Below are 27,610 nucleotides of genomic sequence, written 5' to 3'. Positions count from 1 at the left end.
GAGAAGCTTGGCTGACTCTCTTTGGAGTCCAAGAAAAGGGATAAGTAGAAGGCAGGTTGGCTTCTGCATGGATAATGGTGCTGGTGACAATTGGGAGAGCTCAGGGACAGGCTCAGAAGTGGGGTCATAGTTTTACCTGGAACTCACCCATGTATAGAACATCTTGTAGAAATGCCCAGAAGACAGTGGAATGCTGCTCTCAGGCAGAGCTGGAGAGCTCTATTAACAATGAACTGCAATGGCTGGCAGTCTCTTTATAGAGGAGGAGGAAGAAGGCCTAGATCTGGGGATTGGGAATAAGCTCAATGGTAAGAAATTGTTTGCCTATAAGCATAAGGCCCTAGCCAGGCACCGGTGGCTCATACCTATAATCCTAGCTACTTAGGAGGCTGAGATCTGAGGATCACGATTCAAAGCCAGCCCTGGCAGGAAAGTCCCTGACACTCTTACCTTCAATAAACCACCAGAAAACCAGAAGTGGTACTGTGGCTCAAGTGGTAGAGCATTCACCTTGAGCTTAAGAGCTCAGAGACAGCACCCAGGCCCAGAGTTCAACCCCCCCCCCCCCATAAAAAAAGGCATGAGGCCCTGGGTTTGATCCCTAGCACTGAAAAAATGAAAATGGCAACATCAAAAACACCTTAGACTTGCTTCTCAAGAGGCTGAGATCTGAGGATTGAGGTTCAAAAGCAGCTCAGGCAGGGAAAGTCCATCAGACTCTTATCTCCAATTAACCACCAGAAAACTGAAAGTAGAGCTGTGACTCAAAGTGATAGAATGCTAGTCTTGAGCAAAAGCGCTCAGAGATAGCACATAGGCCTTGAGTTCAAGCTCCACAACCAACAAAAATAAATAAAAACCTTAGATCTGCACTGTCCAGTGTGGTAGCCAGTAGCTGCTACATGTGGCTGTTTAAAATTTAATTTAGATAAGAGAAAGAATTATTTTTCTGTTTGCTCTAGCAAATACATTTAGATACTTAAGTGTGGCTAGGGGCCACTGTATTCTTGAGTGCAATTATAGAACATTCTGTTTTTGCCAGGTGCTGGTGGCTTACACCTGTAATTCTAGCAACTCAGGAGGCTGAGATCTGAGGATCGTGGTTCAAAGCCAGCTGGGGCAGGAAAGTCCGTGAGACTTTTATCTCTAATAAACCACTAGAAAACTGGAAGTGGTGGAACACTTGCTCACCTTGAGCTGAAGAGCACAGGGACAGCAAGCCCAGAGTTCAAGCCCCAGGACTGACAAAAGAAAAAAAAAAAAGAATATTCTGTTTTAAAAAAATTTATACTTGTTAGGCACTAGTGGTTCATGCCTGTAATTCTAGCCACTTAGGAAACTGAGATCTGAGCATGGCAATTTCAAGCCAGCCTAGATGTGAGGATTGCAGTTAGAAGCCAGTATAAGAGCCAGGCGCTGGTGGCTCACGCCTGTAATCCTAGCTACTCAGGAGGCTGAGATCTGAGGATCTCGGTTCAAAGCCAGCCCGGACAGGAGAGACCGTGAGATTCCTATCTCCAATAAACCACCAGAAAACCGGAAGTGGCGCTGTAGCTCAAGTGGTAGAGCGCTCGCCTTGAGCTGAAGAGCTGAGAGACAGCGCCCAGGCCAGAGTTCAAGCCCCACGACCGACAAAAAAAAAAAAAGAAGCCGGTATAAGAAAAGTTCACAAGATTCTTTTTTTTTTTTAAATTTATTTATTTATTTATTTTTTTTGTCTGGGCCTGGGCGCTGTCCCTCAGCTCTTCAGCTCAAGGCTAGCACTCTACCACTTGAGCTACAGCGCCACTTCCGGTTTTCTGGTGGTTTATTGGAGATAGGAGTCTCACGGTCTCTCCTGCCCGGGCTGGCTTTGAACCGCGATCCTCAGATCTCAGCCTCCTGAGTAGCTAGGATTACAGGCGTGAGCCACCAGCGCCCAGCTTTAATTTATTTTTTAATTTTTATTTTTTTGGGTCCGGTAGTGGGGCCTGAACTCTGGGCCTGGGCGTTGTCCCTCAGCTCTTCAGCTCAAGGCTACTGTTCTACCACTTGAGCCACAGCACCACTTCTGGCTTTTTTCTTTTTGCTTATGTGGTACTGAGGAATCGAACCCAGAGCCTCAAGCATGCAAGGTAAGCGCTCTACCACTGAGCCACCTTCCCAGCCCAAGTTCACAAGATTCTTACATCCAGTTAATCAGAAAAAAGGCCAGGCATTCATTCTCTCCCTCTCTCCCTCTCTTCCCCTCTCCCCTTCTCTCCCTCTCTCCTCTCCCTCTCCCCCCCATCTCCTTTCCCCTCCTCCCTTTCTCTCTCCCTCTCTCTTTGCCCTGTGCTTGCCATATAAAATGCTATCCTTGAAAAGAACGGACCTGAAAGGAAAAAAGGATGATTTTAATATGAGATATTATTGGCAACTTTCAATGGAAGCAGTGTTTTCCAATACCATATTTATAGGAGACAACAAATCGTTCTCCACCAGGATTATTTGCTATGTCTAAAATCAGTTCCTATAAGAAAGCCTAAAATAAAAAAATTATACAGCATTGGTCTAGATCTTGAGGACTACTTACAAACACTAAGGGGCGCAGAAGAGGAAATGGAACAAAAGATGGAGATAAAAGGAGCAAGGAGCAGGCAACTAAGAAATAATGCTATCTCATAGACATTTTGCAAAGGAAATGAGATTTTATTTTTTTGCTTGTTTTTCTGGTACTGGGGCTTGAACTCAGGGCCTCTTACTTTTGCTCAGCTTTTCCACTCACAGCTGGTACTCGGCCACTTGAGCCATATCTCCTGTTCTGGCTTTTTGCTGGTAAATTGGAGATAAGAGTCTCTGGGACTTGTCTTCTAAGGCTAGCTTTTAACCAAAATCCTCAGACCTCAGACTTCTGAGCAGACAGGATTATAAATGCTAGTCACTCATGCTCAGGAGAAATGGGGCTTTTTGATTTTGGTTTGTTGCTTTCCTTGTGTGAAAAAACTCAGATCACATATTCATGGTAGGCCTGGCTTCAAGATACTGAACTTGAGATGCTGTTGTTTCCTGTCTTTGTTTTGCAGTTCTGGGCTTTCAGCAGATCTGGTTTGGCTTCTAAGTGCTTTTTGGCTATGGAGTAAGGGATAGCCTTGAGGTAATCTTGGAGAAAAAGATAGCAACCCTCGGAGGAAGATACCATTATTTTTTTTGTTCAGTTGAGGAAGCAGAGGTTTGGAGAGGTTAGGTAGACTTGCTCAAGGTCACACAGCCAGAGTTAGGGAAAGAAGTCTGACTCCAAAGCCTATGTCTGTATGTAAAATAAGATATTGTAGCTAACGTTGAAAGTACATACAAGCAAAAAGAAAAGTAAATCCTTCCACTGAGAAATGACAATGGCTAGCTCTCTCCTTCCTTCCTTGCTTCCTTGCTTCCTTCTTTCCTTCCATACTGGGGTTTGAGTTCAGGGCCTCTTGCCTGTTGGGCTAGTACATACCACTTGAGCCATAACCTGTAGACTTGCTTTTTGGAGGGTCAGTCATGGGACTTGAACTTAGGCCTGGTCACTAGCCCTAAGCTTTTTTGCTCAAGGCTAGTGCTCTACCACTTGAGCCACAGATCCTCTTCCTGTTTTCTGGTAGTTAATTGGAAATGAGTATCTCACTGACTTTCCTGCCCTGGTGGCTTCCAACTTTCATTCTCAGTTCACAGCTTCCTGAGTAGCTAGGTGTAAGCCACCAGCTCCTGGCCTACAACCACTTGATCCTTTTATAACAAACCACTTTTGAGGGAACCAAGTAGGATTCCATTACCACCTTAATTTCTTCTGAGAATACCATCATCAATAACCTTATTACCTCTCTATAGGTCCTATATCTCAGCAGTTCTATCACCTCTTAACATTTGCCTCACAGTACTATGCTTCCACTGAACCTTTGGGGACAAACCACAACCATGTGTAATTTATAAATGTGGGGTATGTGTGCATAGACTTGTATTCCACTCCTTTCCAATGTGTATAGCTATATCAGCTCATGCTCAATGTCTTTTTGGCCAGAGCTCAGAATGCTTAGAAGAATTTTGTTTGGCCCAAGTTCAATTTGGCAGTAAGACTTGCTTTTACTAATAGAAGACTATTTGTAAACTTTATTTACCCAAGTGTTGCTATATATAGGTTGTGCTGTGCCTCAGATTCTAGGATTGTATTTGTTGTTGTTGTTGTTGTTGTTGGTCATAGGGCTTGAACTCTGGTCCTCAACTCTTCAGCTTAAGGCTAGTGCCCTACCACTTGAGCCACAGTGTCACTTCTAGTTTTCTGGAGATAAGATTTTTCTATTTTATTGGAGATAAGAGTTTCAGGGAAGCTGGGCACCGGTAGCTCACGCCTGTAATCCTAGCTACTCAGGAGGCTGAGATCTGGGGATCATGGTTCAAAGCCAGCCCGGGCAGGAAAAGTCTGTGAGACTCTTATCTCCAAAAAAGCAATCAGAAAACCAGAAGTGGTGCCTTGGCTCAAGTAGTAGAGCACTAGCCTTGAGCTGAAGGGCTGAGGGACAGCACCCAGGCCCAGAGTTCAAGCCCCACGACCAACAAAAACAAAACAAACAAAAACAAATACAAACAAACAAAAACCCAATATATATATTTGGAGAAGGCCAGAGATGGCTTTATAGAGATGACTCCTGAGTGGGTCGTGAAGTTGAAGGATGAGTTTGTACTTCATCATATGATGGTGGGCCAGCCACAGGGGTCATGGTTCTGTGCAATAGTATTTGGTAGAAATTCTGGCAACCAGATTTTGTGCCAAATTCTGGAGAGAAGAGCTTCTAAGAAGACAGTCTTGTGGCTGAAACCCCTAGATATCATGCTTTGAAGTTCCCATTGTGAATGAAGACATTCTAGTCCTGCTGGAGCAAGTCTAGGGAAAGATTTCACGTGAGAGCCCTGGCAAGATGCAGATCTGCAAGGCAGTTTTCTTACCAGTCTACTACCCACCATGGATTGAAGCAGAATCCATAGGGACAAACCACTTGTCTCCAGGTGGCCTTTCAGCCTGACAGGAAGTAAAAAGCAAAAGTCCTAAGGGAGCACTTAGAAATCCCTAACAGAGCACTTACTCAGAATTCCCTAGGTTGAAAAACACATATAGATACTTGCCTTTGCCGTGAGCTTTTTTATGTTAAACCTACTTTTTTTTGTGTGTGTCAGTCATGGGGCTTGAACTCAGGGCTTGGGTGCTGTTCCTGAGCTTTTTCCACTCAAGGCTACTGCTTTACCACTTGAGCCACAGCTCTGATTCTGGTTTTCTGGTGGTTAATTGGAGACAAGAGTCTCATGGACTTTCCTGCCTGTGCTGGTTTTGAACCATGATGCTCAGATCTCAGTCTCCTAAGTAGCTAGAATTATAGATGTGAAATCACTGGCATGCCGCTATAAACAACCTACTTTTTAGGTGGAAAACGAAAGCAAGGAGTTAAGTTATTAGATCCTGTGGAAAGACAGTGAGAGAGTAGGACTTCAACTTAAGTTTTACAATACTTTGATGTAGGGAACACATGTGTGTGCTTAGGGGCCTCTCCTGCATCTCAAGAATATAGCATGGAGAACACCATTTCCTTCCTCATAGGGCTTGTTTACATTTAGTGGGAATGGCATCCAATTACACACACACACACACACACACACACACACGCGCGCGCGCACACACACACACACACACACACACACACACACACACGATTTCTTATAAATGTAAGATTTGATACAAAAAAATGGTTCTAGGAGGAAAAAGTTTTAAGGCTAACTGTGGTTCCTAAACTGTGCTCTGATGCATCTCTGGAGCTCTGTAGTGATATTCAGAGGCACCGTGGGAAACTTAAATTTCTCAGGATAAATCCACATCTGCTGAAAACTAGCCAAATTTCTAGGTCTGAGTAGTTCCCAGGTCAGTAGGTCAACAGTAGATGGTGCTGCCTGCCTTCCTTTTGATGAAATCATTGTAGATCTCGGTTTTGGGTGGTTGTGATGGAAAACAATCTCTTTTTTTTGTTTTTTTTTTGGTCGGCTGTGGGGGCTTGAACTCTGGGCCTGGGTGCTGTCCCTCAGCTCTTCAGCTCAAGGCGAGTGCTCTACCACTTGAGCTACAGCGCCACTTCCGATTTTCTGGTGGTTTATTGGAGATAGGAGTCTCACAGTCTCTCCTGCCCGGGCTGGCTTTGAACCGCGATCCTCAGATCTCAGCCTCCTGAGTAGCTAGGATTACAGGCGTGAGCCACCAGCGCCCGGCGGAAAACAATCTCTTACCCAAGATGCTTAGGACTGGAAGACTTTCAGATTGTGGATTTGAAAGAAAGAAAGATTTTGGAATATTTACACATATGAGATATCTGGGACCAGGGCTCATCTAAGCATGACATGGTCTGTGTTTTATGTACATAGCCTGAGGGTAATTTTTTACATTATTTTTTAATGATTTGTGCATACTAGTGTTTCCTGGTGTAGAATTTTCCTCTTGTGTCACTCAGAACGTTTTCGATTTTGGAGGATTTTGGATTAGGGATGCTAAGCTTCTACTGTACATAAACTATGTAGAACATTGTATGTGTGGCATCTAACCAGATTCTGAGATCAGAGAAGGTGTGTAATACTGCAGGTCCACATTAGTGATAACTGTGGTTAAAAAAAGACGGGAATAGGGCTGGGAAGGTGGCTCAGTGGTAGAGTGCTTGCCTTGCATGCCTGTGGCCCTGGGTTCGATTCCTCAGCACCACATAAACAAAAAGAAAAAAGCTGGAAGTGGCGCTGTGGCTCAAGTGGTAGAGCGCTAGCCTTGAGCTGAAGAGCTGAGAGACAGTGCCCAGGCTCAGAGTTCAGGCCCCAGGACCGGACCCCCACCCAAAAAAAAAAAAAAAAAAAGAGACGGGATTTTTTTTTTTTTTTTTTTTGTCTGTTGTGGGGCTTGAACTCTGGGTTTGGGTTCTGTCCCTGTGCTCTTCAGCTCAAGGCGAGCGCTCTACCGCTTGAGCCACAGCACCACTTCCGGTTTTCTAGTGGTTTATTGGAGATAAGAGTCTCAGGGACTTTCCTGCCTGGGCTTGCTTTGAACTGAGATCCTCAGATCTCAGCCTCTTGAGTAGCTAGGATTACAGATGTGAGCCACCGGCTCCCGGCTTGATGGAAATATTTTCTACTTTTGTGTGTTGGTTTTTGAAATGGCTTCTAAGCTGTTGGGGAAAAAAATATGTGTGTATATATTTGGCTCTATTAGATAGAAGTGTTTCTTTTGGTCTAGAGGTGTGTTGACAGAATTTTTGAGGCTGTAGGGAACTGTGAACTAAAAGTTTAGGAGCCTCTGGAATCGGGGTAAAGTGATGTGGTGGGTCCTCCCATTGAGTATCAGAGTGAGCTTCTAATATTTGAGTAATGCCTTCAATGAAACTAAGAAGTGAGCACTGTGGGGATCAGGAGGAAGCACATTCCAGATAGAGAGATCAACATGGGCAAACAGTTGGCAGTGAGCTTGATATGCTCCTGGAAGAGCAAAGAAAGGCAGAATGACAGTACTGCTTATTAAATCCTAAATGACTTAAAAAATTGTATGTATTCAGGTTGGTCATGATGGTGCATATTGTAGTTCCAGGTATGCAGGAGATGATGGAGGTGGGAAGATCCCTTGAGTCAGGAGTTCACAGTCAGCATGGGCAATAGAGCCAGACTCCCAACTCTCAAAAAAGTTATAGGCTGAGAAGGTGGCTCAGTGGTAGAGTGCTTGCCTTGCATGTATGAGGCCCTAGGTTCGATTCCTCAGTACCACATAAGCAGAAAAAGCCAGAAGTGGCACTATGGCTCAAGTGGTAGAGCACTAGCCTGGAGCTGAAGAGCTCAGGGACAGTGCCCAGGCCCAGAGTTCTGGCCCCATGACTGGCAAAAAAAAAAGTTATACAGGAAGTGGCACTGTGGCTCAAGTGGTAGAGCGCTAGCCTTGAGCTGAAGAGCTCAGGGACAGTGCCCACGCCCATAGTTCAAACCCCACTGACCAAAAAAAAACAAAAACAAAACCAAAAAAGTTATATACATTACTGTTTATTCTTTGTTCTGTAAAATGTTATGATTTTGCTTATTTTTTTGAGATACAGTCTCACTTTGTTAGTCCAGACTAACCTAGAATGCATTATGTGTCCCAGGCTGGCCTTGAATTTTGGGGTCCTCTTGCCTAGGCCTCCTGAGTTCTGGTATTACAGGCATGATCCATTGTTGCCCAGCCCATACTGCTATATTTTTAATACATTTAAAAATATATTTTGTGAGAAAATTATGCTGGCCGGGCACCTGTGGCTCACACCTATAATCCAAGCTACTTAGAAGGCTGAGATCTGAGGATCATGGTTCAAAGCCAGTCCAGGCAGGAAAGTCCATGAAACTTATCTCTAATTAATCACCAGAAAACTGGAAGTAGAGCTGTGGCTCAAGTAGTAGAGTGCTAGCCTTGAGCTGAAGAGCTGAGGGACAGTGCCCAGGCCCAGAGTTCAAGCCCCAGGACTGAACAACAAAAAAAAAAACATGAAAGAAAGAAAGAAAAAGAAAATTATGATGCTTAAATTTCAGGGTCCATACATAAAAGTTTATTGGTTTTATTGCTTTTATACTATAGTGGCAGAGTAGACCAGTTGTAACAGATGCTATATGGCTAGAAAATCCCAAGTCATCTACCCTCTAGCCCTTTCCAGAAAACTACTGTTGACCTCTGCTCACTGATAGTTAGGAATTAGCCCTAAAGCTAAGTGAGGGAGAAGAAGGTCAGTTTCCAGTGGGACTTCTGCGAAGCTGAACTGACTTGAATGTATTTGGAATGTGTCATCAAGTTGCTGGTGGCCAGATGACTGTAAATGACGTAGCTTGGGGGAAGGTGGCAGGATTCATACTGGGAAGAACCTTGGTGACTATATGAGTTTGGGTTAATCCACCAGAGAGCCTTTGAAAGGTTTAATGCAGGGCCACATTAATTGGTCATGATTATATTCCCTGCACCTTGGGAGATGGAAAGGTAGAGACTGGGATGAATTTTCACAAGAGGCAACAACTTAAGTCCCTATCCAAAAAAAAACTAACAAAAAAGTCTGAAGGTTTAGCTCAACTAGTAGAGTGCCTGCCTAGCAAGCTCAAGGTTCTGAGTTCAAACTTAAGTACCATTCACACACAAAAAGTTTTTAAAGTGAGGTGGTCAGATTTATCTTTCTCCAAAAACCCTTAGTGCAGAGATTTGATTGGAGCCAGGCGAGTGAGGTACGAGGCAGAGAGACTAGTTGAGGCTGTTGAAGTCATTTAAGGGAGATGCTAGTAACTGCCTCTATTGCAGTGACATTGCTGTATTGATTGGAGAGGCATTTGGGAATCAAACTTGAAAGGCTGCCATGTCTTACTCCATTAGGTTGCTATAACAAAATACCATAGACTGGGTGGCTTACGAACAAGACATTTTGTTTCTCATAGTCCTGGAGCCTAGGAATTCCAAGTTCATTGTAGTATATTGTCTAGTGAAGAAGGCCTGTTCCCTGGTTTGCCAAAAGTTGTATTCATATGGCAAAAGGGGAACTCTCTTCTTAGCCCTTTATAAGGGCACTAATGCCATTTATGTGGGCTCTACCCTTAGGACCTAACCACCTCTCAAAGGTCCTACCTCCTAATAACAATTTGGTAGGATGTAGAATTTTACCTTATGAATGGGCAAGGGCATAAATATTCAGTCCATAGCATTCAGTAATTGATTGGAGACACTGAAGTACAGCTATTTTCATGTTTCAAATGTGTGAGTTTTCTTCTTACAAAAGTTTATTCTTTTTGGTTCACATGATGCTTGTTTGAGAAACCCGTGTTTAGCAGTAGTCTTCAAAGCAAAATTCTCCAGCAGTGTTTCATGCCTCCAGTGTTCTTTCTCAATTTGTGTACTGATGTCACATCTCTCCCTGGCTTCTTCATGTTGTTCTCTGTTCACAGGAAATTTGGCTTTTAAGGAACTGAGAAACTCTTGGCAGATTAATTTTCCTTTTAAGGTTTATCTTGGTTGAACAAATCTCCCCAAATAATTTTTTTGTTGATGATACTCAGGCTTTTTTGGATTTCAGGGGTAATTGTCAGCAATGACAACTGCTTCTTGTTCCCAGACCACTGGGTCCCTTCCCAGTTTGTGAGCTGTCTGACCTTTGCCTTTTTCTCTTCTTTGGAGCTGAAGTTTCGCTAACAGAAGATGGTAATAAGATAATTATCTTCTGTTTTATAGAATGTGTTGTGTATTAAATTGCTTACTTCCATATCAATTCATTTGAGCTTTACAGTTAAATCATGTGGAAGGTAGAGCAGATCAAATTACTGACATTGAGAAAAATTAGAGGGTTTGTTTAAAGTCATGTCAATAAATAATAAAGCAAGTGATAAAACAGGTTTCTAGATTTTTGTCGTCTTCTTTTTTTTTTTTGGTCAGTCATGGGGCTTGAATTCTGGGCCAAGGCGCTGTCCCTCAGCTCTTCAGCTCAAGACTAGCACTCTACCACTTGAACCATAGTGCCACTTCCAGATTTCTAGATTTTGAAGTCTTAATCTTTCTTTACTACTTTTCCTTCCCTTCCTTCCTCCCTTCCTCTCTTCCTCCCTTCCTCTCTCCCTCCCTCCCTCCCTCCCTCCCTTCCTTCCTTCTTTCCTTCCTTCCTTCCTTCCTCTTCTTCTTCCCTCCCTCCCTCCCTCCCTCCATTCCACCCTCCCTCCCTCCCCCTCTTCTTTTCCCTTCCTTTCTCCTTTCCTTTTTTCCTTTCCTTTTTCCTTTCCCCTTTCCTTTCCTTTCCTTTTTCCTTTCCCCTTTCCTTTCCTTTCCTTTCCTTTCCTTTTTCCTTTCCCCTTTCCTTTCCTTTCCCTTTCCCTTCCCCTTCCCCTTCCCCTTTCCCTTTCCTTCTCAAGGCTTAGCTCTCTACCACTTTGAGCCATAGTACCACTTGCGGTTTTCTGGTGGTTAATTAGAGATATTCTCATGGGCTGGGTGCCGGTGGCTCACGCCTGTAATCCTAGCTGCTCAGGAGGCTGAGATCTGAGGATCGTGGTTCAAAGCCAGCCTGGGCAGGAAAGTCCTTGAGACTCTTATCTCCAATAAAACCACTAGAAAACCAGAAGTGGCTCAAGTGGTAGAGCACTAGTCTTGAGCTGAAGAGCTGAGGGAGAGCACCCAGGCCCAGAGTTCAAGCCCCAGGACTGACAAAAAGAAAAAAAAGAGTCTCATGGATTTTCCTGTCGGATCTGGCTTCAAACCAAGCTCCTCAGATCTCGGCTTCCTGATATCTAGGATTACAGGTATGAGCCACCAGTGGCTGGCTGGTCTTAATTTTTCTATTTTACACTCTATCTCCAAGAAAAAGAGACGGGCTAGTTAGAATAATTTATATTTGTAGTGATAAAGACATCCAGGTAAGATGTTCTTTCTCCTCTGTGTTTGCACTGTGGGATTTCACCCAGATGCCAGCATGCGCCTTGCAGTGCTTCTAAGCAATATATGGACTTCCACCAATTCCCTAGGCTACCATTTAAGAAACTGTGTTTTTTTTTTTTTTTGGTTGTGGGGCTTGAACTCTGGGCCTGGGCGCTGTCCCTCAGCTCTTCAGCTCAAGGCTAGCGCTCTACCACTTGAGCCACAGCGCCACTTCCATGAGAAGCTGTGTTCATATATATATATTAAAGCGAATTTAGTCTGTCTCAATTCCTTCTCCTTCTCTCTAGGTGGTGGCTCTAACTTTGACAGTGAAAGGCCAAATGGAAAAAACATGCTTATGAACCCAAGTTCCGGGAGCCAGGATAAACCAGAAAACTTGCTCCCAAGGTAATGCAACTCTTCTTTTTTTTTTGGTTGGTTTTGGGGCTTGAACTCAGCGTGATTGCTGCCCTTGAGCTTCTTTTGCTCAAGGCTCACTTGAACCACAGCTCCACTTCAGGCTTTTTCTGAGTAGTTTATTGGAGATAGGAATCTCAGGGACTTTCCTGCCTGATCTATCTTTGAACTACTATCCTCAGATCTCAGCCTCCTGAGTAGCTAGGATTACAGGCATGAGCCAGCAGGGCATGGTGCAACCGTTTATTTATTTATTTATTTATTTATTTATTTATTTATTTATTTATTTATTTATTTTTTGTTGGTCATGGGGCTTGAACTCTGGGCTTGGGCGCTGTCCCTCAGCTCTTCAGCTCAAGGCAAGCACTCTACCACTTGAGCCACAGCGTCACTTCCGGTTTTCTGGTGGTTTATTGGAGGTTAAGAGTCTCACGGACTTTCCTTGCCCGGGCTGGCTTTGAACTGTGATCCTCAGATCTCAGCCTCCTCAGTAGCTAGGATTATAAGCGTGAGCTACCAGTGCCCGGCTAACCCTTTTTTAATACCTCTTACGACTGAGGCTCTTACCAGTAGAGAGAGAACTGTGACTGCTATTGTTCATGGTGTAAGTTCTTCCAAGTAGCCTGGGTCTAAGATGTGTTCCTAAAAAAACACCTGACATTCACTGAGCGCTTAGTGTGTATGGCTAGCACCATCCTTTTACATGGACTATTTCTTTTTAAACTCAGGGTTTCCTACTTGCTTTACTTGCTTTTGCTTGATTGACCACACTTTTTTTTTTTTGCTGGTTATTTTGGAGATGGAATCTTAGGGACTTTTCTGTCCTGGCTGGCCTTAATCTGTGGATGAGGCCCTGGGTTCAATTCCTCAGCACCACATAAGCAAAATGAAAAAAGCCGGAAGTGACGCTGTGGCTCAAGTGGTAGAGCGCTAGCCTTGAGCTGAAGAGCTGAGGGACAGCACCCAGGCCCAGAGTTCAGGCCCCACAACCGGACCCAAAAAGAAAAAAAAAAATTTTCCAGGAGACACACTATTACAGTATATTTAGTCTAGATTCCAATGCCCCCTATTGATCATAGCCTGAATCATCTGGTCAGGATAAAACACTTTATCTTGTCCAGATTTTAATGAAGCCCATCAGCAACAATGAACAATTCTAAATGAAATGTAGCTAGAGCCATCCTTCTTTTTTTTTTCTTGCCAGTCTTGGGGCTTGAACTCAGGGCCTGGGCACTGCCCATGTGCATCTTTTGCTCAAAGCTAATGCTCTACCACTTCAGCCAGTGCTACTTCCAGCCTTTTCTGTTTATGTGGTACTGAGGAATTGAACCCAGGGCTTCCTGTGTGTTAGGCAAGCACTCTTACCACTAAGCCACATTCCTAGCTCCAGATCAGTCCTTCTTTACCTACACTTGGGCTGTGGCGTTTTACACAGATAAAGCCTTCCATAGCCTTAATTAGTATGTACATAGTAGTGATAACAAACACTCATCAGACATTTGTTAAGTGTTAGGAATGTTTTAAGTGCCTTATGTATCTTGGTTCATTAAATAACCTCCAACAAAACTTTCTTGGAACTGTCATGGTTCTGATAGGTAAATATGTCAAATTTTGCTTAAGTTGGTACTTGAATAATTTATAGTATAAGTACTATACAAATAATAAAGTATATATTCTCCTCTCTCTCTCTCTCTCTCTCTCTCTCTCTCTCTCTCTCTCTCTCTCTCTCTCTCTCTCTCCCCTCCCCCCCCCCCCCCCCCCCCCCCCCCCGTCTCCTTTCTCCTCTTTTTTCTTGATGCCATTCCTGGGGCTTGATCTCAAGACCTGGGCAGTGTCCTTGAACTTTTTTTGCTCAAGACTAGCACTCTACCACTTGAGCCAAAACTTCTGGCTTTTTTGTGGGTTAATTGAAGATTAAAAATCTCATGGGCTTTCCTGCCCAGGCTGGTTTGAAACCACAATCTTCAGATTTCAGGCTCCTGAGTAGCTAGGATTACATACAGCATGAGCCACTGGTACCTGGCTCTGTTGCCTTTCCTTTTATTTTGGGTGACTTCCTATGGAATAGAGATATAGAAGTGCAATTAGCCAGCCAGGCACTGGTGGCTCATGCCTGTAATCCTAGCTACTCTGGAGGCTGAGACTCAGGATCACAGTTTGAAGCCAGCTTGGGCAGGAAAGTCTGTGAGACCAGAAAACCAGAAGTGGCACTATGGCTCAAGTGCTGAAGAGCTCAGGGACAGTGCTTACTTAGGCCCAGAATTCAAGCCCCATGACCAACTCAAAAAAAAAAAAAAAAAAAAAAAAGAAGTGGAATTAGCAATGCAAAACTAAAAATCTGAATGTGTATGTGTGTGTGTGTCTCCCTTTGTATTCATACGCGCATGTGCCTGAATGAACTAGTGTACACATGCTTGTTCTGGAATCTGAATTCAGGGCCTTGAGTTTTTCTTAGCTTTTTTTTGCACAAGGATGACACTTTACCATTTGACCACACCTCCACTTCTGGCTGTTGATGGTTAATTGGAAGTAAAAGACAAGGATTTATCTCCCCAGGCTTGGCTTTGAACCTGAGATTCTCAGATTTCAACCTCTTAAGTAGCATGAGCCATTGACTCCTGGTCTGAAAGGTTTAAAGTCTTGTTAGATGATGCACAGGGTTCTAGAAAGAGCATTGTCCTGTCAGAGTTTTAGTCCACACTGTGCCACCATCCAGCCTAGAAAATTTGTAGGTGATGGTGGCTTTAATTTTTCTCACTTGAACATGAATGAATCATAGTAGATTATCTTCAAAGTCTCTTTCTGGTCTAAGATTCTATGAATCTACTGTCCAGACCAATATACTATGTGAACAACAACATACAAGTTCAATAAGTTCTCCATGTGTGTTGTAGCAAATAAGCTTACTTTTGGTCTCTTATAGTCTTCTGTGATTCAGATGCTTCTTTGTGGGAATGTCTTGACTTATATTCACCTATTTTGCCATCAAGGACTCATCAAAATAATGTAAAAATGCTTTTATTTTTCCAGGCACAATAAATCCAAGTCTGAAATCTCTGACATGGTTCGCTCTTCCACCATCACAGTATCAGACAAGGCTCATATTTTATCAGTGCAAAAGTTCGGGCTGAGAGAAACAATTGTGAAGTCACATCTACTTCAGAAAGAAGAGGAGTACACCTACATTCAGAACTTCAGGTAACTAACTGGGCCTGGAATTCAAGTACTTCCCTCCCACACCTTGAATTTAAAAGCGAACTGTGTACTATAGAATCTCTCCTCATTTTCAAAAAGAGTCATCCCATCCAGGTTGTTGTTGTTTTTTGTTTTTTTTAATGGATTTTTCTATTATTATTATTATTATTATTTTGCATGCTGGTGCTAGATTTGAACTCTAAGGATTTGAGTATCAGTCTTGGCTTTTTTGTTCAAGGTTGGTGCTTTACCACTTTAGCTACACTTCCACTTGTGGCTTTTTTGCTGATGATTTGGAGCACTAACCTTGAGCAAATAAGCTCAGAGACAGTGCCCAGGCTGGGAGTTCACGCCCAGCTCTAGAAAAATAAATGAATAAATAATACTAAAAATGCCATTTATAGATGAAGCCAAGTAAAATCTTTCCCCGGTTTTCTCCATATTGTCTCCAAATCGCTGATCAATTCTCTTGGGGGACAGGTTTTTTGTGGGAACATACAATGTAAATGGACAATCCCCGAAAGAATGCCTCCGGCCCTGGCTGAGCCATGGTATCCAGGCACCAGATGTGTACTGTGTAGGGTGAGTGATTCTCTTTTGGTCATCTGTCCATTCTCAAAAACATTGAACTATGATGAAGGGATGGGGACATGAATATGTAGTCAAGTCTTTGTGACAGATGAAGGAATTGAAAACTGAGCATGTGTTGAATAACAGCTGCCTCTCTGTTTGATGTTCTTCTTAGTAAACAAAAGTTTGGCAAAGTACTATGCTTGGCATTTTAATACTAATATTTAATTCTTAGTTTACCTTCTGTTAAAATCTGTACATCTTGAACTGAATTTTTCAGCAAAAAATACTTTTTGCCAAGTAAGGACGATTAGCTAAAGTCCTTTTGTTTTGGTGCTGGGAAGTGAACCCAAAGCATTACTTACATCTGTTAGACAGGGGCTCTAGCATTGAGCTGCTCCCTTAGCCCAATATTTTTTTTTTTTTTCTCTGTCATGGGGGCTAAACTCTGGGCCTGGGTGCTGTCCTTCAGCTCAAGGCTAGCGTGCCCTACCACTTGAGCCACAGTACCACTTCTGGCTTTTTTCTGCTTATGTGGTGTTGAGGAATTGAACCCAGGCCTCATTCATGCAAGGCAAGCACTCTACCACTGAGCCAACTTCCCAGCTCCAAATCATTTTTTTACATGTACTATCTTGCCACCATTATCCTGTGTCCTGTTGGTTTGGAAGGCCAGAAAAGGAAGCCTAGATGGAAATTTATGTAGGCTGAGTTTGAATCCCAGTTCTCATTTTGATCCTTGAATGAACCAGGGATGGTAGGTGTAAAATGGGGATGCATCAGTTAGCTCTTTGGCTCTAAATATTTATCTTTATTCCCTCTTGAGGATTCTGTAGTGTACCTAGGCCATAAGCTCCTAAACCAGTTTGAAAACCATTTTATCCATGTTGTCTTCCTCTACTGTCTTAACTGGCTGCTTTTCCAATAGGTTCCAGGAGCTGGATCTGAGTAAGGAAGCCTTTTTCTTTCATGATACTCCGAAGGAGGAAGAATGGTTTAAAGCTGTGTCAGAGAGTCTTCATCCAGATGCCAAATATGCAAAGGTCAGGGAGAAGTCAGGGACCTCTTTTATTATTATTATTATTATTAATTTTATTTATTTGTTTGTTTATTGTCGGTTATGGGGCTTGAACTCTGGGCCTGAGCGCAGTCCCTTAGCTCTTCAGCTCAGGGCTAGCACACTACCACTTGAGCTACAGCGCCACTTCCGGTTTTCTGGTGGTTTATTGGAGATAAGAGTTTCATGGGTTGGCTTTGAATCGCGATCCTCAGATCTCAGCCTCCTAAGTAGCTAGGATTATAGGTGTGAGCCACCTGCGCCTGGCTATTATTCTTTTTTAATTTAATTTAATTTTACCAGTCATAGGGCTTGAATTCAGGGTCTGGGCACTGTCCCTGAGCTTCTTTTGCTCAAGACTAGCACTCTACTTTTTTTTTTTTTGCCAGTCGTGAGGCTTGAACTCTGTGTCTGGGTGCTGTCCCTCAGCTCTTCAGCTCAAGGCGAGCGCTCTACCACTTGAGCCACAGTGCTGCTTCTGGTTTTCTGAGTGGTTGATTGGAGATAAGTCTCACAAGTTTCTTGCTGGGGCTGGCTTTGAACTGCAATCCTCAGATCTCAGCCTCCTGAGTAGCTAGGATTATAGGCGAGCCACTGGTACCCAGCGTAGCACTCTACCTCTTGAGCCACAGTGCCACTTCTGGCTTTTTCTGTTTATCTGGTACTGAGGAATGGAACCTAGGGCTTCATGCATGCTAGGCAAAGTATTCACCACTAAGTCACATTCCCAGCCCCAGTTACCTTTTAACTTGTGCTACTGGTAGAGAAATTCTAAGATATTTTTTTCCTTTCAGTGACCTTTATTGTAAGCCAGTTCTAGTTCTGTTCTTGTTCTCAGTTCCATCTCTCCATCAGTGCCTCTGGGTGGGAATGATTCAGGGTCTGGTCAACTGGGAGCATTTAGGTGTAAAGTGTGCTCAGTGAGTCAAATCTTGCATCCCAGCATGCGGGAGTTGATGCTGTCAGCCAGCATTAAGACTACTTCTCTTTGGGGACATTTGTTCCTGTTTACAATTTCTCTCTCATGCTATAACTTGAATGTTTCCTAGGTAAAGCTCATCCGACTGGTTGGGATTATGCTGCTATTATATGTCAAACAGGAACATGCAGCATATATCTCTGAAGTGGCAGCTGAGACTGTGGGGACAGGAATTATGGGGAGAATGGTAAGTCCTTGCCTGATATTCTGCCATTAAAGACCTTGACTCCCAAGTTTTGGCTCAGCTTCCCTTGATGGCAGTACTACATCAGTGCTAGTTTGAGGGAGCCAGTGTCCCCTCAAGCAGAGCTGGATTGAACAGACTAGAGTTCATCTGGTAGTAAAGTCTCAGCTTGTTTGCTCAACTAGCACCTGTATTCCTGGTTACTTAGTGTTAGAGGCTCTGGTTAATCCTGACAATTTCATGAAGAATGGTGCAGAAACTGTGTTGGGTCATCAAGAAAAACAGAATGCTCACAGCAGATTTGCAAGATCCATTTTTTTTTTTTTTTTGGTCTGTCATGGGGCTTGAACTCAGGGTCTGGGTGCTGTTCCTGAGCTGAGCTTTCACTCAAGGCTGTCACTTTGCTACTTTGAACCATAGCACCACTTCCAGTTTTCTGGTAGTTAACTGGAGAACAGTCTCATGAACTTTTCCTGCCCAGGCTGGCTTCAAACCATGATCCCCAGATCTCAGCCTCCTGAGTAGCTAGGATTACAGATATGAGCCACTGGCATCTGGCCAGCAGAGTTTTTGGTAGAGAAAGGAGAGCACATGGCTTGTCTGTGATAGGAGAAAAGAGCAGTAAATTGAGAGAGCCAGGCTCTGGACTCATCTTTTTTTTTTTTTTTTTGGATCCAGTCGAGGGGCCTGAACTCTGGGCCTGGGTGCTGTCCCTCAGCTCTTCAGCTCAAGGATAGCGCTCTACCACTTGAGCCACAGCGCCACTTCCAGCTTTTTTCTTTTTGCTTATGTGGTGCTGGGGAATCGAACCCAGGGCCTCATGCATGCAAGGCAAGCGCTCTACCACTGAGCCACCTTCCCAGCCCCTGGACTCATCTTTTAATACTGACTAATCCTTGTACCTTTGTGGATTCTTTAAAAAAAATCTTTTTAGGTACTAGGATTTTAACTCAGGGCCTTATGCCTTCCTATTCAGTCACTCTACCACTTGAGTTATATGCCTAACACTAGATTTGTATGCTTATCTGTGAAAAAATAAACTCATAAAGCTATTAGTAAGATTGCTTAAGACAAAATATTTTGAAAGTTTGTGACATAATTGTATGTTGGATATATATATATGTGTATAAAATATATATATATATATATTTTTATCCTTTAATAGGGTAACAAAGGTGGCGTGGCAATCAGGTTCCAGTTACACAACACCAGTATTTGTGTTGTGAATTCGCACCTGGCAGCCCACACAGAAGAATATGAGAGGAGGAACCAAGACTATAAAGACATTTGTTCTCGGATGCAGTTTTGTCAGGTTGACCCAAGTCTTCCCCCTCTCACCATCACCAAGCACGAGTGAGTCTGGGCTTCTTCCTGTGAGGTTCTCCATGTGTGTGATGTGTGCAGTTGTGGGAGGGGGTGCTAGCTGCCAACTTTCTTGGCAGTTCTTAGTTCCCTAACTTTACCATCTGGTAGACTTCTAGAATCATTTTCCAGCATCACTTGTCCCTGGAAGAGTATTAAATTTATTTTAATGTGAATGTGTCTAGATCTAACATTATGAGAAAGGTAGCCAGAAACAAAACCAAACAAAAAACCCAAGCAGCTCAATCCAGTTTTTAGTATTATGTTTTAGGAATTTCTGTGTATTCTTTCTGGAGCACAAGAGAATTGGACAATACCTACTTGCCTCTACTTGGCTCTTTTTCTCCTCTTACTTTACAAAGCTACAGTTGCAACTGCTTAGAGCATCTTTTTTTTTTATTGTGAAAATACCGTACAGAGGGGTTAAAATTACACGGGCAAGGTAATGGGTACATTTCTTATCAAGCATTGTTGCCTCCTCCTTTGTTTCCCCTTCCCATCCCTTTCCATCTCCCCCTAGAGCATCTTTTACTTGTGTTCATCTTTGTTTCATTTATGGCTAAACCTTGCTATTTGTCTGAATGCAAAGCCTTTGAACTTCAGGCTTTGTGGTAATAGTTGAAGCTGATGCCATTTTTTTTTAAGAAGAAGAGGAAGCCACTGGGGCCATGGTGCTTGCTTGGAAATAAAGTTATCCTTCTTCTGTCCTGCTGCAGTGGAGCTGTCTCTGGCTTGTTGGTGTTCTGGAGGCTGGCATGATGGCTTTTCTTCTCCAAGGCCCCCTGCAGGGATCTCTCACAGCTGAGCTTCTGTATTCTAGTGAACCTGTGGTATCGTAATTTATGAGTTGTGTGTCAGTTTGTGTGCTTTTAGCCTGTGGATGCATTATTTGGTAGTGTGCATACTGCTGCTCACATTCTCCAATGATATGATTGTTGGCTTCAGACTTCATGAGATGTGTGATATCAATATCATCAGAAAGCCTTGAGTTTGCTTTTACCAAAAGCAGCAGTTGTAACAAACCACTTGTCATAACTGCTCAGGAGCTCAATAGTTTAAATCCAGGCTCCACTACAAAGGTTGATCCTTTTGGAGGAATTCTATCTGGAGACTGAGATTATGTTTTGTGAAGTGGAATGTATGTAATGCAGCAAAGGCTTTGTGGCATTATCTGGTTTGGGGTTCTTGAGAGATCATCATCATTTCCAATTCTTGGTTCTTTTTCCATCTTCCCAGCAATGGGATAAGTGATTTTGCTTTCGGGTTCATTCATTCATCTGTGAGCGTGTGTGTGTGTGTGTGTGTGTGTGTGTGTGTGTGTGTGTGTGTGTGTGTGTGTGTGTGTGTGTGTGTGTGTGTGTGTGTGTGTGTGTGTGTGTGTGTGTGTGTGTGTGTGTGTGTGTGTGTGTGTGTGTGTTCATCTGTGAGCGCGTGTGTGTGTGTGTGTGTGTCAGAGAGACAGAGATTAGGTCTTGCTATGTATATAGCTCAGGCTAACCTCAAATACACTGTGTAGTCCAGGTTGGCCTTGAACTTGAAAACCCTGTTTTGTCTCCCAAGTACTGGGATCATAGGTATGTGCTACCATGTCTAGCATTACTTTGAGATCTTATTAGATTATTTTCTCAATCATACAAGAACAAAATAGTTAAGGAGAATTCAACATTGTTTATAATGATCATGGGCCAAGATAATTGTAAGTCAGTCACATTTTTTACAAGGTGCTAAGTGGGATGGCAAAAGAAAAAAAAGTGGAATAGCCATGTCACTTCCCTACCCAGCTCCCAAAAGGCTGAACTTCAGGGCACTTCTGTCTGGAGCACCCTGGAAAGGATGGGTTAAAGTCCCTCCTAAACCTTGTTACCTTTGTGCTCTGTCCTCACAGTGTGATCTTGTGGCTGGGGGACCTCAACTACAGGATAGAAGAGCTGGATGTGGAAAAAGTGAAAAAGCTCATCGAAGAGAAGGCCTTTCAAACCCTGTATGCATATGATCAGGTACAGATGGCCACCTCTGTCCTCTTTGGACAATTGCTTCTGCTGTGAGGGCACAGAGAAGCCTGGCTTCCCAGCCCTTAACTTCCTCCTCAACATGGGAGCTTTCTGAGGACCTAATGTCCAGTAGTTTCTTCTTTTCATCTACTTTTCTCTCTTTTCTCTCTTCAGTAGTGGTCTCCCCATTGGCTCTTTCCTTGAGGCACTTTGTCTCCTTTGAGAGCAAGAACATGTTCTCACTTATTTATTCAAGAAGTCTAAATTTCAGACTGAAAGGGTCCCAACTTCGATAAAGAAACTACTTGGTATCTTTGAGATGCTACCTGCATCCTTTTCCTCATGGGTAAGCCTGGAATCTTTCTCAGTGCCTCTCTTCAATTGTAATAGCAGTTAGTTCTGTAACCTGCTGTTCTCTACCAGCATTTGTCATTAGCCATTTCCAGGACATGAGAAATGTCTTTCTTTCTCAATGTCCTCTTACTACTCCTTTCATTAAATTTGAATCCTGTTCTAGTGGTCAGAGTTGTTCAGAATGTAAATGTCTCTTTTCTTTCTTAGTCTAAACTCTCCTCATTTTAATAATCTAAGTATTGTCATGAATCTAAATCTTTCTATTATCATTTTCTTTCCCAGTGCAGATTAATTGAAGGAGAATCTTAATTTTGCTTTTTAAAAAAAATATATGCTTTTTTAAAAAATATAATTTTGTTATTATTAAGGTGTTGTGTAGAGAGGTTACCATTTCATAAGTTAGGTAATGAGTATATTTCTTTTTTGGACAATGTCACCTCTTCCTTTGCTTTCTTATCCTTGCCCACAAGTTCTTTTTTATAGGCTAGTTTCTTTATTGGCCCATTTTTTTTCTCTCTAGTTTTTTTTCTTTTTTTTTTATCTTCTCAATTCTTTCTTCCTTTTTTTTCTTTCTTTCTCTCTCTCTCTCTTTCTTTCTTTCGTTCTTTCGTTCTCTTGGTCGTAGGGCTTGAACTCTGGGCTTGGGCACTGTCCCTGTGCTCTTCAGCTCAAGGTGAGCACTCTGCTTGATCCACAGCACCACTTCTGGTTTTCTGGTGGTTTATTGGAGATAAGAGTCTCATGGACTTTCCTTGCCCGGGCTGGCTTTGAACCATGATCCTCAGATCTCAGCCTCCTGAGTAGCTAGGATTACAGGCATGAGCTACCGGCACCCAGCTTCTTCTACTCAATTCTTTTTTTTTTTTTTTGGTCGGTCGTGAGGCTTGAACTCTGGGCCTGGGCGTTGTCCCTCTGCTCTTCAGCTCAAGGCGAGCGCTCTACCACTTGAGCTACAGCGCCACTTCCGGTTTTCTGGTGGTTTATTGGAGATAGGAGTCTCATGGTCTCTCCTGCCCGGGCTGGCTTTGAACTGCGATCCTCAGATCTCAGCCTCCTGAGTAGCTAGGATTACAGGCGTGAGCCACCAGCGCCCGGCTTTCTACTCAATTCTTATATCAGCATTATCCATATCTGTCTGTTTCATCTGTGCTTAGGATTGAGGCATTCCCATTTTGCTATCTACCTCAACTTGCTTTCCTTTCTGGTCCTTCCTGAAGTACTAGTATCGGACTTTGTGTATTATCTACTTTCCATGTGATTTTAACATCTATATGTATCAACTCAAGAGGCATCTTCTTCCATTCAAACCTTTTTTTTTTGACCAGTCCTGAGGCTTGAACTCAGGGCCTGAGTGTTATCCCTGAGCTTTTTTGCTCAAGATTAGCCATGGTACCACTTGAGCCACAGCTCAACTTCCAGATCTTTTTTTATTTTATTTTATTTTATTTTTTGCTGGTTAATTGTAGATAAGAGTCTCATGTAGTTTTCTTCCACACTGGCTTCAAACTATGACCCTCAGATGTCAGCCTTCCGAGTAGCTAGGATTATAGGTATGAACCACTAACACCCAGCACATTCATACCTAATGTTAAAATTACTTTCTGTTGCTTTTTCCTTTGATAATGTTTCCAGAAACTCATTTTCAGAAAGTTGGCAAGTGGCTGTGTCCCGTATGTTAGAGATGACAGTTCTCCACCAATCCATGCAATACCAAGTGTGGTCTCCAAGGAAGAGGCAGGAATACATGCGGGTTTTCTCACTTGTTGTGTGTGACTTGGATGGGGCCCTGTGATTTAATGCAATATGTTACTATTCCTTTCAAAATGTGTCAGACACTTTTTTTTTTTTCCAGTCGTAGGGTTTGAACTGTGGGCCTGGGCTTGAGTTCTTCAACTCAAGGCTAGTGCTCTACCATTTGAGCCACAGCACCATTTCCAGTTTTATGGTGGTTAATTGGAGATAAAGAGTCTCACAGATGTTCCTGCCTGGGCTAGCTTTGAATGGTGAGCTTCAGATCTCAGCCTCCTGAGTAGCTAGGATTATAGAGGTGAGCCACTGGTGCCTGGCTCAGGCACTATTTTATTGTTGGCAGTTTTTCTAATGAGCCTATGAGGTAAGTTCTGTCATAAACCCCAAATTCACAGATGGGAAAATCAAGGCAGATTAATTTCCTCTAGTTCACAAAACACAATTTAAGAACACAGTTCTCTGTATATATATTTGAAGCAACTATGCTGGATGGATGATGTGTTTGATACTTGGAGCTGAGAAAGTATGTTGAAGTGTACCTAGTGCTGTTTAAGACATCTCAGTGAGGTGCCATTCAGGCTTCTAGATACAGATTTAAGATTCTTAAAGCCAGGCATAGTACATACTCGTACCAACACATAATAGTTGCAAGTTCAAGGCCAGCCTGGACTATATAGTGAGATCTTTACTCAAAAGAAACAGGTGAGGGAGATGAGAAGGGATTGAGCCTTAAAAATGATTCACCAGACCAGCGTGGTATTACATGCCTGTAATCCTAGTATGAGGCTAAGGCAGGAAGATCAAGAGTTTGAGTCCAGCTTGGCTACATAATAAAACCCTATCTTAAAATCCAAGGAAAAAGCTGGGCACCAGTGGCTCACATCTGTAATCCTAGCTACTCAGGAGGCTGAGATCTGAGGATCATGGTTCAAAGCCAGCCAGGGCAGGAACATCCGTGAGACTATTATTTCTAATAAACCACCAGAAAACCGGAAGTGGCTTATCTCAAGCGCTTGCCTTGAGCTGAATTGCTGAGGGACAGTCCCCAGGCCCAGAGTTCAAGCCCCATAACCAACAACAACAACAACAACAAAAATCCAAGGAAAACTCCAGACACAGTGTCTCATATCTACAGTAGTAGCTGCTTGAAAAGTGGAGAAGAGCAGGAGGATTTTTGGTCCAGGATGGCCAGGCACAAATACAGGACCTTATTTGAAAAATAACAGAGGGGCTGGGAAGGTGACTCAGTGGTAGAGCGCTTGCCTTGCATGCATGAGGCCCTGGGTTCGATTCCTCAGCACCACATAAGCAAAAAGAAAAAAGCCAGAAGTGGCACTGTGGCTCAAGTGGTAAATTGCTATCCTTGAGCTGAAGAGCTGAGGGACAGCACCCAGGCCCAGAGTTCAGGCCCCATGACGGGCCCCTCTCCCTCCCCCCCAAAAAAGAAAAATAACAGAAACAGAAAGGGCTAGGCATGTAGCTCAAGTGGCATGGATTTCAAATTGATTTTCTTTCTTCATTAATTCAAGGTTTGACTTGTTTGTGTATTTGATGATGTTGGGGATTGAATTCAGGACCTCAGACTTGCTAGGTAGGCACTTGACCTTTTGAGCCATGCTTCTGGTCCTTTTTTGTATTGGTTATTTTTTATTTTTATTTTTTGCCAGTCGTGGGGCCTGAACTCTGGGCCTGGGCACTGTCCCTCAGCTCTTTAGCTCAAGGCAAGCACTCTACCACTTGAGCTACAGTGTCACTTCTGGCTTTTTCTGCTTATGTGGTGCTGAGGAATTGAACCCAGGACCTCATGCATGCAAGGCAAGCACTCTACCACTGAGCCACTTTCCCAGCCCTGTATTGGTTATTTTTGAAGTAGGATCTCACTTCATGCCTGGGTTGGCCTAGGCTGTGATCCTCCTATTTGTGCTTTCTCATGTTGTTGGAGATGTAGGCACATACAACTCACCCAGCCATTGATTGGTTGAGATGAAGTTTTATGAACTTTTATACCTGGGCCAGCTTTGAGTTGTGTTTCCCTGATCTCTGCCTCTCAAGTATCAACCTTTATATTCTGAAGTATTTTCTCTCCCATCCTTTTATACAGCTCAAAATTCAGGTGGCTGCAAAGACTGTCTTTGAAGGCTTCACTGAGGGTGAGCTCACATTCCAGCCTACCTACAAATATGACACTGGCTCTGATGACTGGGATACCAGGTAGGTCAGAGGTCAGAAATGGTTCCAGAGGGTTGAACAAATGGTAACCTAGAAATTCTGGGAAGCAATAGACCTCATGGACTTGAAGAATATGATTTTTCTATGATGTTCCTTGTGTTTTTCACTCCAGTAAAAATTTCCATATTTATAAAAAGGAATTCCAGGAAATTGGGGCGGGGGGGTAGGGGGAACATTTCCTATCAGTGTCTGCTCACTTAAGCAGCCTGCCTTCCCACAGATTGTCTGTTTGACTGCCTTGGGCTTTATTCCATAATAGATCAGCTGTGCTTACAGTAGTTCCAACTAACTTGGCTTATATCTAATTATTATATGCTTGGTACTATTTTTTTTTTCTGCCACTCCTGGGGCTTGAGCACTGTCCCTGAGCTTCTTTCTGCTTAAGGCTAGCACTCTACCACTTGAGCCACAGCACCACTTCTGGGCTTTTCTGTTTATGTAGTGCTGAAGAATCTAACTCTAGACCGTGCATGCGAGGCAAGCAGTCTACTGCTAAACCACATTCCTAGCCCCTTGATACTATTTTATTTTATTTTATTTTATTTTTATTTTTATTTTTTTTGTCGGTCCTGGGGCTTGAACTCTGGGCCTGGGCGCTGTCCCTCAGCTCTTCAGCTCAAGGCGAGCGCTCTACCACTTGAGCTACAGCGCCACTTCCGGTTTTCTGGTGGTTTATTGGAGATAGGAGTCTCACGGTTTCTCCTGCCCGGGCTGGCTTTGAACCGCGATCCTCAGATCTCAGCCTCCTGAGTAGCTAGGATTACAGGCGTGAGCCACCAGCGCCCGGCTTATTTTATTTTATTTTTGTCGGTTGTGGGGCTTGAACTCTGGACTTGTGTACTATCCGTCAGCTCTTTAGCTCAAGGCTAGCACTCTACCACTTGAGTCACAGTGCCACTTCTGGTTTTTTCTAATGGTTATTAGAGATAAGTGTCTCATGGACTTTCCTGCCTGGGCTGGCTTTGAACCATGATTCTCAGATCTTAGCCTCTTGAGTAGCTAGGATTACAGGTGTGAGCCACTGACACCCAGCTTGATACTTTTTTTTTTTTTTTTTTTTTTTTGGGTCTGGTCGTGGGGCCTGAACTCTGGGCCTGGGCACTGTCCCTCAGCTCTTCAGCTCAAGGCTAGTGCTCTACCACTTGAGCCACAGCGCCACTTCCGGCTTTTTTTCTTTTTGCTTATATGGTGCTGAGGAATCAAACCCAGGGCCTCGAGCATGCAAGGCAAGCGCTCTACCACTGAGCCACCTTCCCAGCCCTTGATACTATTTTTTATTAGTGCTTACTGTGTGTCATATACTATTTGGTATATCTTACTTATATCATCTCACTTATTAGAATAGGTATGATTTTTAAAAATGAAATTATGAGCATATATTATACAAAAAACAAAAACAAAATTATACATAATAAGGGGTTTCATCATGAAATTTCCAAACATGCATATAATATACTTTGTTCATATTTATTCTCTCTCTCTCTCACCTGTCCTAGAGGGCTTGAACTCTGGCCTGGACACTTTCCCTGAGCTTTGTGCTCAAGGCTAGTGCTTTACCTCTTGAGCCATACTTCTGGCTTTTTGGTGGTTAATTGGAGATAAGAATTTCACAGACTTTTTCCTGCCTGGGCTGGTTTTGAAACACAATCCTCCAGTCTCAGCCTACTGAGTAGCTAGGATTATAGATGTGAGCCACAGCACCGTAGAAAAATCAAAGAGCCTCTTAAACAGTAAGTGGTAGAGAGGCGGGATTTGACTTCAGGACTAGGAATTCAGAGCTTGTTCCTTAAGGACTGTCTTTGAAGGACCATAGTGCTCTTACTCTCATATGGTTTTTATTATTATGTCCTAATTTTCACAGGAGGCTAGAGGACAGAGAGTCAGCTGTCTTTAATTCTCATTTCCTGCCAGGGGAGCAGGAAATGTTTCCCTTTTTCTATTTCTCCTTATTTTAGCCCCAGTTACTAAAATGAATCCTTGCTAACACTTTGAAAAACAAACAAAAAGAACAGTCAGTGAAGTGTGTGTTGTGTGTGTGTATATGTGTATGTGTGTGTTTTCTTTCCCCTCACAGCTAGCACTCTACCATTTGAACCATGCCTCCAGCCCAGTAAAC

The 27,610-nt window shown here is 43.2% G+C and overlaps 1 protein-coding gene across 3 annotated transcripts in view; it reads left to right on the top strand.

The window, feature by feature from the left end:
• The window catches only part of Inpp5b (inositol polyphosphate-5-phosphatase B), a 71,513-nt gene that overhangs the window by 26,975 nt on the left and 16,928 nt on the right, over window positions 1–27,610 (top strand). For all 3 annotated transcript variants that reach the window (XM_070008777.1, XM_070008776.1, XM_070008778.1), the window contains 8 exons: window positions 11,716–11,815; window positions 14,855–15,022; window positions 15,500–15,601; window positions 16,518–16,632; window positions 17,696–17,812; window positions 18,975–19,162; window positions 21,057–21,168; window positions 25,367–25,476. In XM_070008777.1, coding sequence (XP_069864878.1) covers window positions 11,716–11,815; window positions 14,855–15,022; window positions 15,500–15,601; window positions 16,518–16,632; window positions 17,696–17,812; window positions 18,975–19,162; window positions 21,057–21,168; window positions 25,367–25,476 — 1,012 coding nt within the window. The remainder of the gene's footprint in view (window positions 1–11,715; window positions 11,816–14,854; window positions 15,023–15,499; window positions 15,602–16,517; window positions 16,633–17,695; window positions 17,813–18,974; window positions 19,163–21,056; window positions 21,169–25,366; window positions 25,477–27,610) is intronic.

Source organism: Dipodomys merriami, unplaced genomic scaffold (genome assembly GCF_024711535.1).
Source record: "Dipodomys merriami isolate MVZ:Mamm:240054 unplaced genomic scaffold, mDipMer1.0.p SCAF_71, whole genome shotgun sequence".
Lineage (NCBI taxonomy): Eukaryota > Metazoa > Chordata > Mammalia > Rodentia > Heteromyidae > Dipodomys > Dipodomys merriami.
This window is presented reverse-complemented; position numbering and strand designations above follow the sequence as displayed.